Raw genomic sequence first — 16,101 nt, 5'->3', positions numbered from 1 at the left:
TTGGATGTCACGGTCCCTATAACCCAGCAGGTCTAGCAGGTCACGGTCTCTATAACCAGTGGGTCTAGGAGGTCACGGTCCCTATAACTAGTGGGTCTAGGAGGTCTTGGTCCCTATAATCCAGTGGGTCTAGGAGGTCACGGTCCCTATAATCCAGTGGGTCTAGGAGGTCACGGTCCCTATAACCCAGTGGGTCTAGGAGGTCACGGTCCCTATAACCCAGGGGGTCTAGGAGGTCACGGTCCCTATAACCCAGTGGGTCTAGGAGGTCTCAGTCCCTATAACCCAGGGGGTCTAGCAGGTTGCGGTCTCTATAACCAGTGGGTCTAGGAGGTCACGGTCCCTATAACTAGTGGGTCTAGGAGGTCATGGTCCCTATAACCCAGTGGGTCTAGGAGGTCTCGGTCCCTATAATCCAGTGGATCTTGGAGGTCACGGTCCCTATAACCCAGGGGGTCTAGGAGGTCATGGTCTCACATTGTTTGGAAGCCGTGGTAGCATGAATGTTAGCCGCCCTCCCTGCCTGCTTTGCATAGCAGAGGCGAATCCTTGTTCTTGGCTGGAAGTTCTCCCTTGTGTCTGATGTCCTGTAGTGGGTTGAGTCCCTGCCCAGCGAGGAAGCTGGCACGAGCTCAGGGGTCCAGGTAAAGACCCACTGTGCTCACTGAGGCCAGCAGAGCCTGCCTCCCACCCAAGGCCGCCTTACCTGCTGGAAGCATCCAGCAGCCCAGATGGCGTCCTGACCCACGGTGTCACTTTGCTAGAGCTGTGGCCCCACCCGTGTGCCCCCGCGCCCCAGACACGAGGAGCGCCTTCTGCCCCTGCCCCGCTACCAGCCTGCCTTCCCAGCCTGCTGGCATCTGCTTTATCAGGATTCTCAGGAATCTCAGCGTGGTTTATGTCCCACGCTGCTCCCTCCTGTCCCCTGCCTATCTGCCCTGGTTTTAAATAGCTTATCTGAGCAGCCGGACAACCACATGGGCTTATATGGCGTGGGGGACATGTTCCTTTAGCCCTGTCTCAGCACCTGCCAAAATAGCAGCCGACACACCCCTGCGCCCCCCCCCCCCCCAGCAAGTCTCCTGCCCCACATTCCTCCCTCGGCAGGGCTTGGTCCCGCGTGCCTGCTTAAAGCCCTCTGCATCCCTGCCCTCGGCCAGTCCCCAGACGGCACGGACACCACAGGATCGGCTGCAGACCCCCATTCTCAGGTAAGACAGACAGACTCTGGACAGCACGGTGGTGTCCTGGGATCTGGCTCCTTTGTCCCGAGTCCCTGTGTCCCCTCTGAGTGGGCACTGGGGCTGGAAGAGGCTGCAGGGGAGGCATTGCGGATGCCCCAGGACCCTCAGGTAGAGGCTGGAGGCCTGACTCTGCCCCTGAAGGCACCGTGTGCTGGTGAAGCCTTGGGCGAGCAGCTCCTCCCTGGGCCTCAGTTTCCCCGTTGGTAGAATGGGTGGATCAAATCCAGTGATGCAGGGCCCCAACTTCCCCCTCCCGGTGGGGGTTCCCCAAGCGGGTCCTCTTATCCTCAGAGAGCAGAGTGAGGCTGTGGGTATATCACTCAGGACAGTCCTTGTGGCCAAATGCTCCTCCCGGAAATCAGGAGGTGTCGGGAGCCTGAGAAAGGCTGCACGTCCAGGGGCGGCAGGGACCCCCTAGAGCCCTCCCCCATGCAGACATGGAGTTCATCCCACCACCCATAGACCTAGCACTGTGCCCCTCTCCAGACAGGCCATGGGCTGAGCAAGGGGGCAGCCCCTTGGGGGCACTTTCATGGGGTGTGACCCCAGCTCACAGGGTTAGAGGGTTGACCCTGAGTCTAGCTGTCCCCTCCCGGGGCCCTGCGAGTGTGACCCTTGCCCCACCCAACATGCCCTGTGGGGAGAGAAGCAGTCTCTCTTCTGGGAAGAAATGCTGGGGAAGGGGTGGCAGGAGTGCGGGGACTTTGAGGGCACATTCCTGTCCCCCTGCTGCTAGGGGCCCTGACCTCCAGGATTTCTCCTCTGACCTGGCTCTTACAGCCTGAGGCCTCCTTCTCTCAGGACAGGTGAGGAATCTGAGAGGCTCAAGTGGCCCGCTGCCCCTCCGTCCCACCCTAACACCTGCTCCCCCGTACTCTGTCCCTGAGCTCTGCCAGTGGGCTAACAGCTGCAGGCTTAGGAAGGGTCCAGCTGAATGCTTGGGGATGAGGGCCAGGGATGGGACCTCCATTCCTTACAAACTCAGAGATTATTTTTGCCAAACCAGAACTGGAAGCTCCTCTGTTTTATAGATAGGCAAGCCGAGGATCAGAGAGGTTAAGTGGCTTAGTAAGGTCACACAGCAAAAACTGTGTTTTTTGTTTGTTTGTTGCTTTGTAGGGCCGCACCTGCAGCTTATGGAAGTTTCCAGGCTAGAGGTCGAATCGAAGCTGCAGCTGCCGGCCTACACACAGCTCACAGTAATGCTGGATCTTTAACCCACTGAGCAAGGCCAGGGATCGAACCCGCATCCTCATGGTTCCCAGTTGGGTTCATTATCACTGAGCCACAACGGGAACTCCTTTCCTTTTTTTCATTTTAAAAATTGGGTTTAAACCCAGATCTACTGACCGCATAGCAAGTATTCTTTCTGCCTTCTATGGTTTTTGCTTTACTCCCCAAGGAAGGTGACCCTGATTGCTTGGGTGTGAGGAAGCCCAGCTAGAAAGCAGTCTGTGGGGAGGGAGAGGATGGTGGTACCATGCCCGCAGGGCTCTTGGTTGTCCAGCCTCAGCCCAGCCCTCCCTTCCTCAGTTCCCTGGACCACTGTCTCAGCTGGTCCTGTCTGCTGAAAGCCCTCCCCTAGCCTTGTGGTCGGCAGGCTATTTTTAGGGGCCAGATGGATGGGGCTGGCAGGAACAGGGGGATGTCTCCAGGGCTGTGCGGGTGGCTCTGAGTGGTGAGGACACCCCCCGCCCGCCCCGGCCCCAGGCTGGCCTCACACAATCCCTGGGAAACCTCCCCCACCCCGAGGTGACAGATTCCGACAGATTCCAACAGGCCACGGGTTCTGGCTACTCACTGGGGCTCTGGGCAGTGCTTGTCTGCCAGACTCCCACCCACCTGGGGCTGGAGGCTGTGCCCTGCCAGTCTCCCCCGAGGCCCCATTTGGAGACCCTCTGGGGTACCTCTTCTCAGGACACCTTACACACCTGACATCTCTCCTCACCCCCACCCCCACGCAGGGGAGCCCAAAGCTCCCTGTGGCCAGCTCCTCCCTTGCTGCCACCTTCTCCCCGACTCCAGTGTGGGGGCTGGGGCGGGCCTGCCCCAATGACCCGGTAGGACAGGATGACCTAGAGCAGGTTCAAAAGGGCAGCCAGTCTGAGGCTGCAGTGGCACTGGGTCTCAGGAGGTCTCCCCAACAGGAGTCCTTCAGAGCACCCCCACCTCAAAGGGGCTGCCTGGTGGCAGACATCACACCAGCAGCCAGGACTGGGGCTCACTGGATGCCCACGGATGGGTGCCTGGGGTCGGTTTGGCCATGACAGTAGGCTGTGCAGGCACAGGTGTGAGGGCAGTGACCACCACTGTCCAGGTCGCTGTCACTGCAGCCAGAGTCAGAAGTTGGTGGCTGCAGCGCTGGATGCCAGCAGGGCAGAGGCAGGGGCAGCTGCACATCACCCCTCGCCTGCTCCCCTCCGGGAGGAGGGAAGCCATGTGTAGGGGGTCAGTGACCTCTCCAAGGTCACAGGCAAATGCTGGAGGAGCCAGCTCTCTCCCGCTTCTCCTGGTCGGGGCAGGGAGGTGACAGCCTGGTCCTCCGAGAGCCCAGGGCGGGCATCAGGGACCAGGTCCATCTCCTCAGGACAGAGGAAGGGCGCTGGAAGACCCGTCCTCCCTGGGCCGTGGACGAGGGCCGGCGGCTCCGTGTCTGGTCCTGTGGGGCGAGTGTCTCAGAATGTGCACTCCCTCCCCCGAGAGATTCCATTTGGTGCGATTTCTATTGAGCTGGTGGCAGATTAACATGCAGCTGTGAGAGTGACGTGGTCCCCAAGCCACCCTGGGTCACGGCTGGGATGGGGGTGGGGGGGACCATCCATCATCTACTAGGATTCCCCGCTCTGCCTGCATTCTGTGTGTGTGGGGGGTGTGTGTGTGTGTGTGTGAGTATGGTGGGTGTGTGGTGTGTAAGGTGTGAGTGTATGTATATGGTATGTGTGGTGTGTGTGTATATGGTGTGTACAGTGTGCGTGTATGGTGTGAGTGAGTGTGTATTGTGTGTGCGCCTGCTCACGTGTGTATGTGTGGGTATGGAGTGTGAGGTGTGTGTATAGTGTGTGTGTGTATGTGTGTGTGACATTCTCTCCCTTAGCCCGTGTGCAGGTAGCCAGGACACCGAGGGCTCTAGAGCCCCCGCCAGCCTCCCCGTTGCCCTTTCTCACCAGCACCCCCCCCCATGACGTGACCCTGCCCCCCCAAAACCCCTACTCTCCATTCTGCAGCGTCGTCGTTCCAAGAGTGTCATAAATGGCACCAAGGGAACTGGTTTTTCTGCCTCCCTGAGAGCAGTTCCCTGTAGACTCCTCTGTCCAGGGTGTCGGGGTGTCAGACACACCCCCGGTTTGTTCCACGCCGTCTGGTGTCGCTCCCCGGGGAGACCGCGTGGACGGGGCAGACGGGCAGCGCTTCTTGGTGGCGGCTGCTGGGCCAGGCGGAAGGGCTAAGTTTACAGCCGGTGGGAGAGTGATGGTGTTTGGAAGTGGTTGCACTGCCCCCAGAAGAGGGATCCCTGGGGTCACTGACTGATGAGGGACAGCGGTAGGGTCCCCGGAGGGTGGGCAGAGGCCCAGCTCTTCTGGCGGAGCTGGGGGACCGCACCCCACCCTGACTGTTCCTCTTGCAGAGGAAAGCGGAGACCATGTCAGACGTGGAGGAGACGGTGGACGAGTACGAGGAGTGAGTACCGGGGTCCCGGGGCTGCGTCCCCTCCTGGCCCAGGGGCCGTGTACGTCAGGGGGCCTGGGGGCAGCTGCACCCCTTTGCTTCCAGCCCTGGGTGGGGATTGGCAGTGAAAACCATGCTCCTGCGGGACGAGGAGCGGCCGAGGGCTCGGAGCCAGGAGCTGAGCCTCCCAGAATGGTCCGGAGAGGTTCTATGATGACCCCAATGCCACAGAGCCTTGTCATCACTGCCCTGGGAAGCCACTGTCCTTGCGCTGCCCTGTCCTGAGGGCTGGGAGCGGGTGGGGACACGGTATCATCCACCCAGTCATCTCCTAGGGGAAGGAGTCCCCAGGGGGGACAGAGTCCCCAGAGACCTCCCTGCAGGCATGGAGGGGGAGGGGGCTGGGGAGCTGCAGTGGGGGAGCTGGGAGGCGGGGGAGGGGAGAAGTGGGCAGAGTGCAGGGGACCAGGGGCTGAGCCAGGTTTCCTGGGACAGTGGGTGGCCTTGTGGACCAGAGGTTGGCCCAGGCCAGGCCTCGTGGGCGGGCTCCAGGACACAGCGAGGGGGCCATCTTTGGGAGAAGGCATGTGTGTCTGTGTGTGTGTGTGTGTGTGTGTGTGTGTGGCATATATGTGGGTGCAGTGCTCTTGACAACGTGTCCCCTCACCTGGCAGGGAGCAGGAAGGTAAGCGCTCACCTGTCACTCACTGGGCGGAGGGACAACCTGGCTTGAAACTGACCGTCTCTTCTCTCCTCTCTTGCGGCTGCACCTCCTCCCGGAACAGAAGGAACTGCGGAAGGTAGGGGCTTGGGCAGGTGGCTGGGTGGAAGGATGGGGGGCACATGGTCTGTCCCCACCCCTCCCTCTCAGCTGAGCAAGGACCCTCCACTGACAGCAGCTCCTAAGTGGGATCAGCCCAAACCCTCGTGCTCAGGAATTTGCGTGAAAGATTTAAATGTCTCTACTGTGCACCTGCTTGTTCACACAAAGTCCAATTAATTACTAATTTCCAATGAACTTATTTTTTGGTCTTTTTGTCTTTTTAGGGTCGCACCCACAGCATAGGGAGGTTCCCAGGCTAGGGGTCTAATTGGAGCTGTAGCCACTGGCCTATACCACAGCCACAGCAACGCGGGATCTGAGCTGCGTCTGCGAGTTACACCACAGCTCATGGCAATGCCGGATCCTTAACCCACTGAGTGAGGCCAGGGATCGAACCCACAACCTCATGGCTCCTAGTCAGATTCGTTTCTGCTGCGCCACAACAGGAACTCCCCAGTGAATTATTTTTTTTTCTCTAGTTCTTTTTTACCATGTAAAGTTTTAAATGCATGTAAAGGTAGCAAAAATTAAATCATGTGCCCCCTCCCCGCCAATGCACCCATCATCCAGCTTAACAATCATCAACTTATGGCCCAGCTTCTCTCACCTCAGCTCCCTCTCTGCCTGGAATTTTGAGCAAAGTCATTCCCAGACACCATAGCATCTCATGCTCACATCATTCAGTAGGAATTAAAAATAAGACTCCTCTGGAGTTCCTGTTGTGGCTCAGTGGTTAACGAATCCGACTAGGAACCATGAGGTTGTGGGTTCGATCCCTGACCTTGCTCAGTGGGTTAAAGATCCGGCATTGCCGTGAGCTGTGGTGTAGGTCGCAGACTTGGCTCGGATCCTGCGTTGCTGTGGCTCTGGTGTAGGCCAACAGCTACAGCTCCAATTAGACCTCTAGCCTGGGAACCTCCATATGCCACGGAGTGGCCCTAGAAAAGGCAAAAAGACAAAAAAAAAAAAAACAAAAAAAAAGAAAAAAAACGACTTTTCTAAAATCATAATCCCTTGTTCACACCTAAAAACGTTCAATCTCATGCTTTTTCAAATGAGATTGTGTTCGGGTATCTGAGACGTTTCACGTCAATGTGAAGACATTTATCTTGCGAGGGTCCACTCTGACCCTCGGATCTTCGTCCTTCCTACTCTGGTCATTGCCACAACCTCTCTGCAGTGTCGTGCCCCTTCTCCCGGAGAGGACGAGCCCTTCTCTTCATCTTCCCATGAACAAAGTGCTCCTCACGTGGAGGAAGTCAAGGGGCCTGGCTCTGTCCCCACGCCTCCCCCGGCCCAGCATGGCCCTTGGGGCCCTCAGGCTTCTGCATCCTGCGCAGGGTGGACCCCAACCCTTAGAGGCTCAGCAGATTCTCAGAAATATCACCTCCGCATGTGGGTGTGCACGTTAGGAGGGTCCCAGGTTGGGGAGAACCGGGTGGCTGGGAACTGCTGCCTCGTTCCCATGTCTTCTGGGAGAGTGGGGGCCTCTTGCACATTCGAGGCTGTTTCATGGATGCCTGGCAAAGAGGGGACACAGAGACACAGGAGAACCTGGTGGGGTGAGGGGGCAGGAGTCCGTTCTCAAGAAACACCAAACACCTCAGAGGCTATTTTTTGAGTCAAAAATCTAGCCGGTGCCACTTTTCCTGCAGAGATTCCTGCACAGGGGTTTTCTGTCTCTTTGGGGAGTTTGTCAGATTGTGACAAGGGGTTTTGGGGGGTGAGGTTTGAGCCGCAGACTCTGGATTAGGGGCCAACGAGCCTGCTATGCACAGCAGGATTCAGCTGGGACTTAGCAAAGGAACTCTCTGCTGGGATGGGCGTTTTGTCCCTGCAGTGACTGCCTGGCTTGTGATGAACAGGCCACACCTGCCCCCGCGGAGCAAAGTCCCCCGGCTGCCCGGGACCGAGAGAGCAGCTCTAAGCCTATGGGAGGGACCCCCCGCCCCCGCCAGGGTCTCTGTTTCCTCCGGGAGAGACCGGTTCCAGATGCAGCCCGTGTCCCTGGGGCCGGGACGTGCTGGGCCTGCCTTAGACAGTGGCTTCCTTCACATCAGCCCTGCGCCCGGCGCGCCTGGAATCGAGATCTTTCACGGGTCCCTGAGAGAGTCCTTGGGGCAGGAACGTGGAGGGGCTAGATGGGAGCACAGGGGTCCCACTCTGCTGTCTGGGGCCTCTGTCCCCGAGGGAGGGGCCGGCCCTGTGGGCTAGAGGCCGGACAGGCGGTTACCACTATCCAGTGTGCTGCGGCCAGGCACACGGATAACGCGGAGAAGGGGTGGTTATTTACACTTTGCTGACGAGGCCCCTGAGGCTCAGAGAAGCTTCTGGAGCCAGTGGGTCTCCCAAGTTGCCAGGAGGAGAGGGGTCAGGGCCTGGGGCTCCGCCACCCACACCCAAGCCACCACGGCTGCCCGCTCTGGCCTCCCCCTGCGCCCAGACTAACTGTCTTGCTTCTCCCTTCGCGGCTGCTGCTCCCCCCTGACCTCAGAAGAGGAAGCCTGGAGACAGGATGGAGACGGTAGTGCAGCTTTGCCTGTCCCTGTGACCCCCCCCTCCCCATTGTCTGGGCTGGAGTGGGGGCGGGGGTGGAGGGAAGGGGAGGGGCCGCCACTCCTTTCCTGGGTTCCCCGGCTGTCCCCTGGGTTGGGCAGTGGGAGGGAACCAGGCTAGCCCATCCCCGTCCGGCTCCAAATCCAGGCTCCAGAGGGGACGGATGTCTGCCCCCACCACCCCCACCGCCCCTGCCAGGGCGCACCCAGCGCTCTGGGTGGCCCTGCCCTCTGCATGGACAGCGCTTCGGCCCGGCCACCAGGGTGTGAGGGGCCTGGAGACAGAGTCATCGGAAGAGCAGCTGGGGGCTGGAAATAGAGCAGAAGGGACATGACGTCAGCCTGCTGTGGGGCTGAGGTGGGGGGTGGGCAGGCTGGCCCAGGGCAAGGGGCAGCTGGGCTGAACTTTAGAAAACACTCTCTGACAGCGAGCTCCCACCCTCCCAGCAGCCTCCAGGTACAGGGCAGGCCTCCAGACCCCAGAGAGGCAAGTTGCAAACAGGACCCATCACAGCCCTGCGCTTCTGTCATGTTCCTGGTGGCCAGCAGACTTTATGAAGGAGCAGAGAGTGCATGCTTTAGGCTTTGGGGCCACAGTTCCCATTGTAGTGACTTAACTCTGGCAGCACGAAAGCAGCCTGGGCCATAGGGATTGAGTGCTTGCGGCTGTGTTTCAATAAAACTTTATTTATAGAAGCAGTCTGGGGGCCGGCTTGGGCCCTTGGGCCATAGTTCTGGTTTAAATCACATCAGTCACCCCCCCAGTTTCATCTGGAACCTGGATACTGCTGGTCCCTCTCCACACCTCTCTGCCTTGGGCTCTGCCTGCCAGTGCAAGCGGGCCTGGGTGTTCACTGTGTCTGGTTCCCTTCTCCAGAGCAGGAGGAGGCAGTGGAAGAAGAGGCTGGAGGCGAGGCTGAGGCTGAGGAGGCCAACGCCGAAGGTGAGGCTCTGCCTGGGGTGAGGGTGTGAGGACTCTGTCCTGGGGCTCGGGTGGCGAGAACCCTGTGCCACCCCTAGGGCAGCGAGAAATCCACCTGGATGGTGCTTTGCAGCCTGGACATCTGTATGTCCTGTCTGCGTTGGGGCTCAGCCCTCAGGCGTCCTCTCAATAAAGGCTGACCACGTGCATCTCTCAGCCTGGCAGACTTGGGCTCAGGGGTGGGCGTGGGGACAGACAGCTTGGGACCCCAGACCCCTTAGGGCAACGCGTGGCAGAGGATGCCTGGAGGGGGCTCTTGGCAGGGCTTTGAGTCAGATAGAAAACCTTTCTTGATTTCTCATGTTCTGTTTAGAAGCTGGGCAGGAAGAGGATGGGAGAGAGGCTGAAGGTGAGGACCACTGGGCATCAGGCCTGGAGCCCCTCCAGCAGCTGTGGGGAGACACGGGGACTTGGGGAGGGAGGACAGAACTTGGTGACCACGTGTGTTTAGGGGCACTCGGTGGTGGTGGGGCAGAGGGGCGGACGTCCAGGGGCCCAGACTGGGAAGGACAGCAGCCACAAGTCACGTCTGCACACACAGCTCCTGGAGTTCGGGGGACCCACTTGAGGATGGGGGGTTGGGGGATGAGATGGACTGTGGGGGGGGGTTCCTGCTGTGGTCACCACTGGGGTCCCAGGCGGTCCTGATCATGCCTCCAGAGGAAGGCAGACAGGGGGCTTGGGGTCATAGCATTGGCTTCCTGGTCCTGGGCTCTGGAGGCCCAGGGACAATAGTGGTGGCAGAGTCCAGGGAGGGAACTGGGGCAGGGACCCTCCTTGCTGTGAGGCCAGCACTGGTGAATAAGAGGGCTGAGCATGTCCCCGGGAGCAGCTGAGAGGGTGTGGGGTTTGCAGCCCCGAGAATTGGCTCCTTGGATGCTCTTGCAGCAGGCACTGGGGGGACTGGCTGAGGGGGGGGTGTCCAGTCCTCAGGGCAGAGAGGGACCAGACCCAGGGCTGACCCTGTGTTCTGTGCGTCTCTCCTCTCCAGATGGCCCGATGGAGGAGTCCAAACCCAAGCCCAGGTGAGTGGGAACCCTGGAGCAGAGGGCCCAAGAGGGAGGGCTATTGGAACAGGACCGAAGTGCCCTGTGGCACAGTGGGCATGGCTGGGGACATGGCAGGCACAGACCACCATGTGCAGTTGTACAGGTTGTGTACTGCACAAGTCAATGCCCAGTTGGGTGGGTGGAGGGTGTGGGGGCCTAAGTGCCCCCACGCCCTCCATCCCTAACTGTGCCTGGTCAGCACTGTGTCATCTGCAAGAGAAGGATGGACAGGTCACAGCCCTGGGCAGATATCCTCTCCCGCCCCACAGGAGAGCTAGAACACCCTCCTCGTGGCTGAGGTGGGACCTGGGGAAGAGGGAAGAAAATTCAAGGGGGCCAAGCAGTGAAAGGTGTCTGTCAGCTGAGGCATGTGGCTTCAGCGTCACAAAGGGCCACCTGGGAGCTGTGGGTGTTGGGCAGGGCAGGAGGGGTTTCCTTTGGGGAGTGTCAACCCCACCAGCAGAGGGCGCTTCAGCACATGCAGGCATTTCCCCGCTTCAGTGGGACCATCCGAAACCTGAACAGCCCACCAATCCATCCCGTCCCTGTCCTGTGAGGTGGCATGGCAGTGTCTGCCCCACACGACGCCAGCAGACGGGAAACCAAGGCCCAGTGCCCGGGGACTGGAGTTGCACCGCGAGTGTGTGTGAGGGGCGAGGGCCAAACCACGGACTCTGGGGCCCCTGGGGGAGGTGCCGTGGGTCAGCCAAGCTCACCAGCTGTCACAGCCTCTCTACTTCCTGGCTGTGTGACTTTGCGCCTTGGTTTTCTTGAGTGAGATCAGCAGGTCCCGCTCCGTGGGGAATTGTGAGGGTGAGGTGCAAGGACAGGTGTGGGCACCGTGGGGCTGGTGCTGAGGGGCGTGAGGACGCCTGGGTGGACACCATGCTGATGTCACCGGGCAGGTGGTGGTGGCGGCCAGGTTTCTGCAGGGAGGAGAGGGCAGTGCCTGCCCGGGTACTGCCGCCCTGCGCCCAGGGAGGGCTCGGTGCTCACGCCTCCTTCTGTTCATCAGGCTGTTTATGCCCAACCTGGTGCCACCCAAGATCCCCGATGGAGAGAGAGTGGACTTCGACGTGAGTGGGGGCTTCCGGGAGAGCAGGCTCCCACGGGAGGGACCTCACGACTTTGGGGCTGGGGGAAGGTCGTGGGCGACAGGGCGCACAGCATCTCCAGCGTCCAGGGTTCAGGGTCCCAGCTGCCCCTCCCTCTGACTCGCCCCCTCCCCACCCCCAGGACATCCACCGGAAGCGCATGGAGAAGGACCTGAACGAGCTGCAGACACTGATTGAGGCGCATTTCGAGAACCGCAAGAAGGAGGAGGAGGAGCTGGTCTCTCTCAAAGACAGGATCGTGGGTGTCGAGGCCTCGGGGCAGTTGGGGGAGGGTCCAGCAGGAGCCCCCAAGGGCCCCTCTCCCCGACAGAGGGCTGGAGCTGTCATCACCCCTGCCCCTCCCACCAGGCACCCCCCCCAATGAAGGGGAGACACAGCGACCCCCAGAATCCCAGACCACTCTACTGGGGCTGGGAGGTCACAAGGGTTCCTATTCTCTCCTCCCCCACCCCCTGGGCTCTGGTGGCAGCAGGACTTGGCCTCTCTCTTCAGCACAGGGCAGTGGCCAGGACAGAGTGGGGGTGGGGGGACACGCATGGGATGGGGAGAGGCCTGCCTGACTTTCTCAGATGTTGAGGTCCATCCGACATCGAATACTGCTTGATATGGGTCATCTGAGCAGCCTGGCGTGGACCCCCCTCTGTGGCCAGGCCGCTCCTCTGTGCTGGCCGCCCGCGGGACCAGCTGTGGGCAGAAGCCCTTGGAGGGAGGGCGGTCACTGCCCTGAGAGCAGAGGAGAGGCCCTGGGGCTGCCTGGCCGCCTCTTTCCCAGGGCCCTGCCCCCCCCTCCCCCCAGACCTGTCTGCATGCACTCCCTCTGCAGGAGAAGCGCCGGGCGGAGCGGGCAGAGCAGCAGCGCATCCGGACAGAGCGGGAGAAGGAGCGGCAGACCCGCCTGGCTGTGAGTGACCCTGGGGCTCAGGCCCCTCTCCGTTCGCAGACAGGACTCGATCACAGTGCTGCAGTTCTAAGTGCACAGATGCTCCTAGCGTTTTCGAAGGCTCCCCAGCCTCATCCCTCCCCAGAGCGGCCCCCCTGGGAACCAGGGTCCCATAGCCCCATCCTGCGCTCCAGGCAGGGTTTCCAGCTCTAACACACTCTCTGGAAACCAGGAGGAGAGGGCCCGCCGGGAGGAGGAGGAGAACCGGAGGAAGGCTGAGGACGAGGCCCGGAAGAAGAAGGCTCTGTCCAACATGATGCATTTTGGAGGCTACATCCAGAAGGTGGGGGCTGTCTGGGCTCCTGGTGTTGTGAGGAGCGGGGTGTCCACTGCAGCGCACGGGCTGCAGGGGGATCCAGGGATGGCCCCAGCCGCTGTTGGGAGGCTCGCTTCTCCTGCCCAGACCCTAAGCTGGCTCTCAGCCCACTGGCTTTCCCCGGTAGGGGCCAGCTGGGATGGGGGGCCTTCGGGCAGAGCCCAAAACACCGCTGTCTCTCCCACCCCTGGTCCATGGTGGCCGGGTGCAGCTGGCAGTCCCTGTGCCCTGGTCAGAAGCACCATGTGTGGCTCCAGGCAACCCCGGAGCCTCAGTCCTCTCATCTGTCAGGCGGGATGGCAGTGCCTGCCTGCCTGCTTTGCGGGGCTCAGACAGCTGCCCTGGAGAGCCTCTGAGCATGCGTAGATGGGCTGACTGCTCACTTGTGCCCACGCCCACTACTCCATCCCCAGGAAGGGGCCATGGGAAACCGATGTTCTCCATGCAGTAAATGCATCAGAGCCTTTTCTTAGATTTCCAAGGCCCCAGCTCAGCACTGGGCCAGCCCCCCAGCCTCTGCCCCACGGTGACTGTACCAGCAGGGCCCTGCTGTCCAACAGCCCCCGCCACATGTGGACACACGTCCAATAACCAAGTGCACCCCCACACGTGTCTGAAAGGCCCTCTCCTTCCCTGTCTCTTGCCTCTGTCCGTCCTGCCTTCTCTGTGTCTGTCGCGGTCTCCATCTGTCTTTCTCCCCATCTTCCTCACGCGGTGGCCTGGTTCTGCAGGCTCAGGTGGGTACCAGTCCTCACAGCCCCCTCTGCGTTGTGGGGGGAGCCCGGGAGGGGAAGGGGCCGGGCTGGGGGGAAGGCGTGGGGAGGTCTGCTTCTTGGAGCCCAGGTGGCAGATATTGTGGGTGCTGAGGGGGGAAGAAGATGAGGAGTGGGTCCTCCTGCCTGCCGCCTGCTCTCCTCCCTGGGTTTGGGATGGGAGGTATAGGGGCCCATCCCCGCCTTGTCGCCCCCCAGACGGAGCGTAAGAGTGGGAAGAGGCAGACGGAGCGGGAGAAGAAGAAGAAGATTCTGGCGGAGAGGAGGAAGGTGCTGGCCATCGACCACCTGAACGAAGACCAGCTCAGGTGGGGCCGGTGCTGGGGCTGCACCTGCGCGCGGCGAGGGGAGTCAGGCCAAGGGCATGGCTCGCACGGGCCACCAGGGGGCGCTGCGGCCCCGCTTTTCCCTCTGCCGCTGGAGGGACCGGCGCCAGGCTGGTTCCGAGGATGCAGAGGTGGAACCCACGTCCCCTTCCCACCCCGCGCACGGGGAAGTGGGGGGGGGGGTTGAGGGGGAGGCTCACCTGGGGCTTCCCCTTCCCCGAGTTCCCCAGACTTTGTCCTGGCAGCACTGGTGCCCCCTCCTCTGTCCTGGGCACCAAGGCAGGAGAAGGGCCGGCCTGCCAGCTGGGTCAGAATCAGAAGGAGGCAGATGTCTTTCCTTCTCCCGACCCGTAAAGGGAGAAGGCCAAGGAGCTGTGGCAAAGCATCTACAACCTGGAGGCGGAGAAGTTTGACCTGCAGGAGAAGTTCAAGCAGCAGAAATACGAGGTGAGCCAGCCACAGCCCCTACCCTGCCTCTCCCCCATGACCCCACACTGTGGCTGCCCTGTGCCCCTGTCACCCACCACCCTATCCAGCCCCTCTTCCCTGTGCCTCCCCTGACCAGCTCAGTGCCCCGCCCAGGCTGATGCTTCTGGAGCCTGGGGGTTACTTTCCTGGGGTTCCAGCTCTGGGGTCTCCCCAGCTTGCGGCCTCTGGGCAACAGCTCAGCTGTACTGAGCCAGATGGGAGGTCCAGGACTCACAGGCCAGGCCTCCAGTGCGGGGGGTGCTCATGGGCATTGCAGCCACTTCGCTCCCCTCCAACACCATGCGGGCGCAACTGGGCGAGGTCCTAGGAGCAGTAGGGGTGCCAGCAGCAGAGATACAAAGGGACTGGCTCAGTGCTGTCCTGTGCACCCCCAGGGCCTCTGCTGAGTGCCCTCCTCCCCCTCTAGGCCACTTGGAGCCACCTGGGCCCCAAGGGCAGCCAATGCCAGTGATGCTCTGTCTTTCCCTGTTTTCTTGCAGATCAACGTTCTCCGAAACAGGATCAATGATAACCAGAAAGTGTGAGTACCCAACTCCCTCCCCCCCCTGCCCCTCCGGTCCCCCAGCCCTTGGACCCCTTCCCCTGTCCCCTGGGAGCTGGGAGTTCTCACCTGCCTGAGGCTACTGCCCTACTCAGCCTCTGGAGACCGGTCCAGGGGCCCCCTCGGCCCTCAGCGCCCCCGCTCCCCCACTATGGATGCCCACTGCCCTGCTCCAGCCCGTCTGACGGGGCCCTGATTATCCTGCAGCTCCAAGACCCGCGGAAAGGCCAAAGTCACTGGACGTTGGAAGTAGAGGCGGCCTCCGCGGAGGCTGAGCCTCCTCCTGCAGGGTCCTGCCCTGCACCCCCCAGCCCCTGCTCCCTCCTGGGGTCCTCTGGCCACCAAAGGCTTACTGCCTCTGCAGACCAGGAGCTGGCCCAGCTGGAAACTGCCTTCATGCCTGACCCCACGCGCCCGCCCCAACCAGCAATAAAGGACACCACGCACACACCATGGCGCCTCTGTCACTTCCCTTTAGAGGGAGAGAAAGAGAGACACCCTGTCCTTCCGGGAACTCAGGCCCCTGGACCCACCAGGGGCCGCCCAGCCTGGGCCTCAGAGCAGAGGGATCATGACGGGAGCCCTGGGCAGCAGCTCGCGACCCCCAGGGGAGGGCTCTCAGGAGCAGAGTCCCCGCATGAGTCACTCCCGGGAACAAGGTGGCCTCTGTGCCTGGCCTTCCTTTCTCCTCCAGGCTGGCGCTCAAAGTGCCATTCTCTGTCCACCCAAAGGGGCTGCTTGAGCACTGGGCTGGGGGCCTCCCACTTTTCCAGGCAGAGCCAATTCCTTGCTCCCTGCTGTGTGCAGCCTGGACCTGTGCAACCCCGGTCACTGTCACTCCACCTGCTGCTGCTCGGCAGTGACCTTGGGCGTCACCCCTGCACACTCGAGAAATGGTCTGGACTTTATATCCTGTGCACATGCCATGCCCTGCGGTGGATGCTGGTGACACCGAGGGAAGGGGATACTGTCCCCAGATGCCTGGGAGAGCGGAGCCTGGCGACTTGGCCTCGTCCTCATACATTCATTCAGTTCAGTAGATATACGCCAGGGGCTGGCTGGCTGGCTGGGGTCTCTGATGCCACAGCCCTGCCCCACCCTCAGGAGCTCGCAGCAGCCACAGAAGGTCCCAACTCCCTGGGGCTGGCAGGCAGGAGGGCTTTTTGGAGGCAAGTGTCCTCATCAGGCCACAGAGAGGGAGGAGGAGAAAGTCAGGGTGGGGGGCGGGAAGGGAAGGGGCCCCAAAGACCAGCCTGGGTGTTCCTGGAGCCCAAGGGCTCGT

General features: G+C 61.3%; 1 protein-coding gene across 5 annotated transcripts; it reads left to right on the top strand.

The window, feature by feature from the left end:
* The first annotated feature begins 1,112 nt into the window (after positions 1 to 1,112).
* Positions 1,113 to 15,270, top strand: TNNT2 (troponin T2, cardiac type). Of its 5 annotated transcripts, XM_047754783.1 has the most exons (18): positions 1,165 to 1,211; positions 1,981 to 2,050; positions 4,870 to 4,922; positions 5,585 to 5,595; positions 5,696 to 5,710; positions 8,228 to 8,257; positions 9,166 to 9,231; positions 9,584 to 9,619; positions 10,262 to 10,295; positions 11,335 to 11,395; positions 11,556 to 11,672; positions 12,258 to 12,335; positions 12,547 to 12,657; positions 13,422 to 13,427; positions 13,662 to 13,771; positions 14,146 to 14,236; positions 14,758 to 14,798; positions 15,027 to 15,270. In XM_047754783.1, the coding sequence occupies exons 3-18, from the start codon at positions 4,885 to 4,887 to the stop codon at positions 15,070 to 15,072; spliced, it is 891 nt and encodes a 296-aa protein (XP_047610739.1). In that variant the 5' UTR covers positions 1,165 to 1,211; positions 1,981 to 2,050; positions 4,870 to 4,884; the 3' UTR covers positions 15,073 to 15,270. The 5 variants fall into 5 exon arrangements, with proteins under 5 accessions (XP_047610738.1, XP_047610741.1, XP_047610740.1 ...); XM_047754782.1 differs by lacking the exon at positions 1,981 to 2,050 and having other exon boundaries at positions 1,113 to 1,211; XM_047754785.1 differs by lacking the exons at positions 1,981 to 2,050; positions 8,228 to 8,257 and having other exon boundaries at positions 1,113 to 1,211.
* Positions 15,271 to 16,101: the final 831 nt, after the last annotated feature.

Source organism: Phacochoerus africanus, chromosome 12, assembly GCF_016906955.1.
Source record: "Phacochoerus africanus isolate WHEZ1 chromosome 12, ROS_Pafr_v1, whole genome shotgun sequence".
NCBI classification, from domain to species: domain Eukaryota; kingdom Metazoa; phylum Chordata; class Mammalia; order Artiodactyla; family Suidae; genus Phacochoerus; species Phacochoerus africanus.
This window is presented reverse-complemented; position numbering and strand designations above follow the sequence as displayed.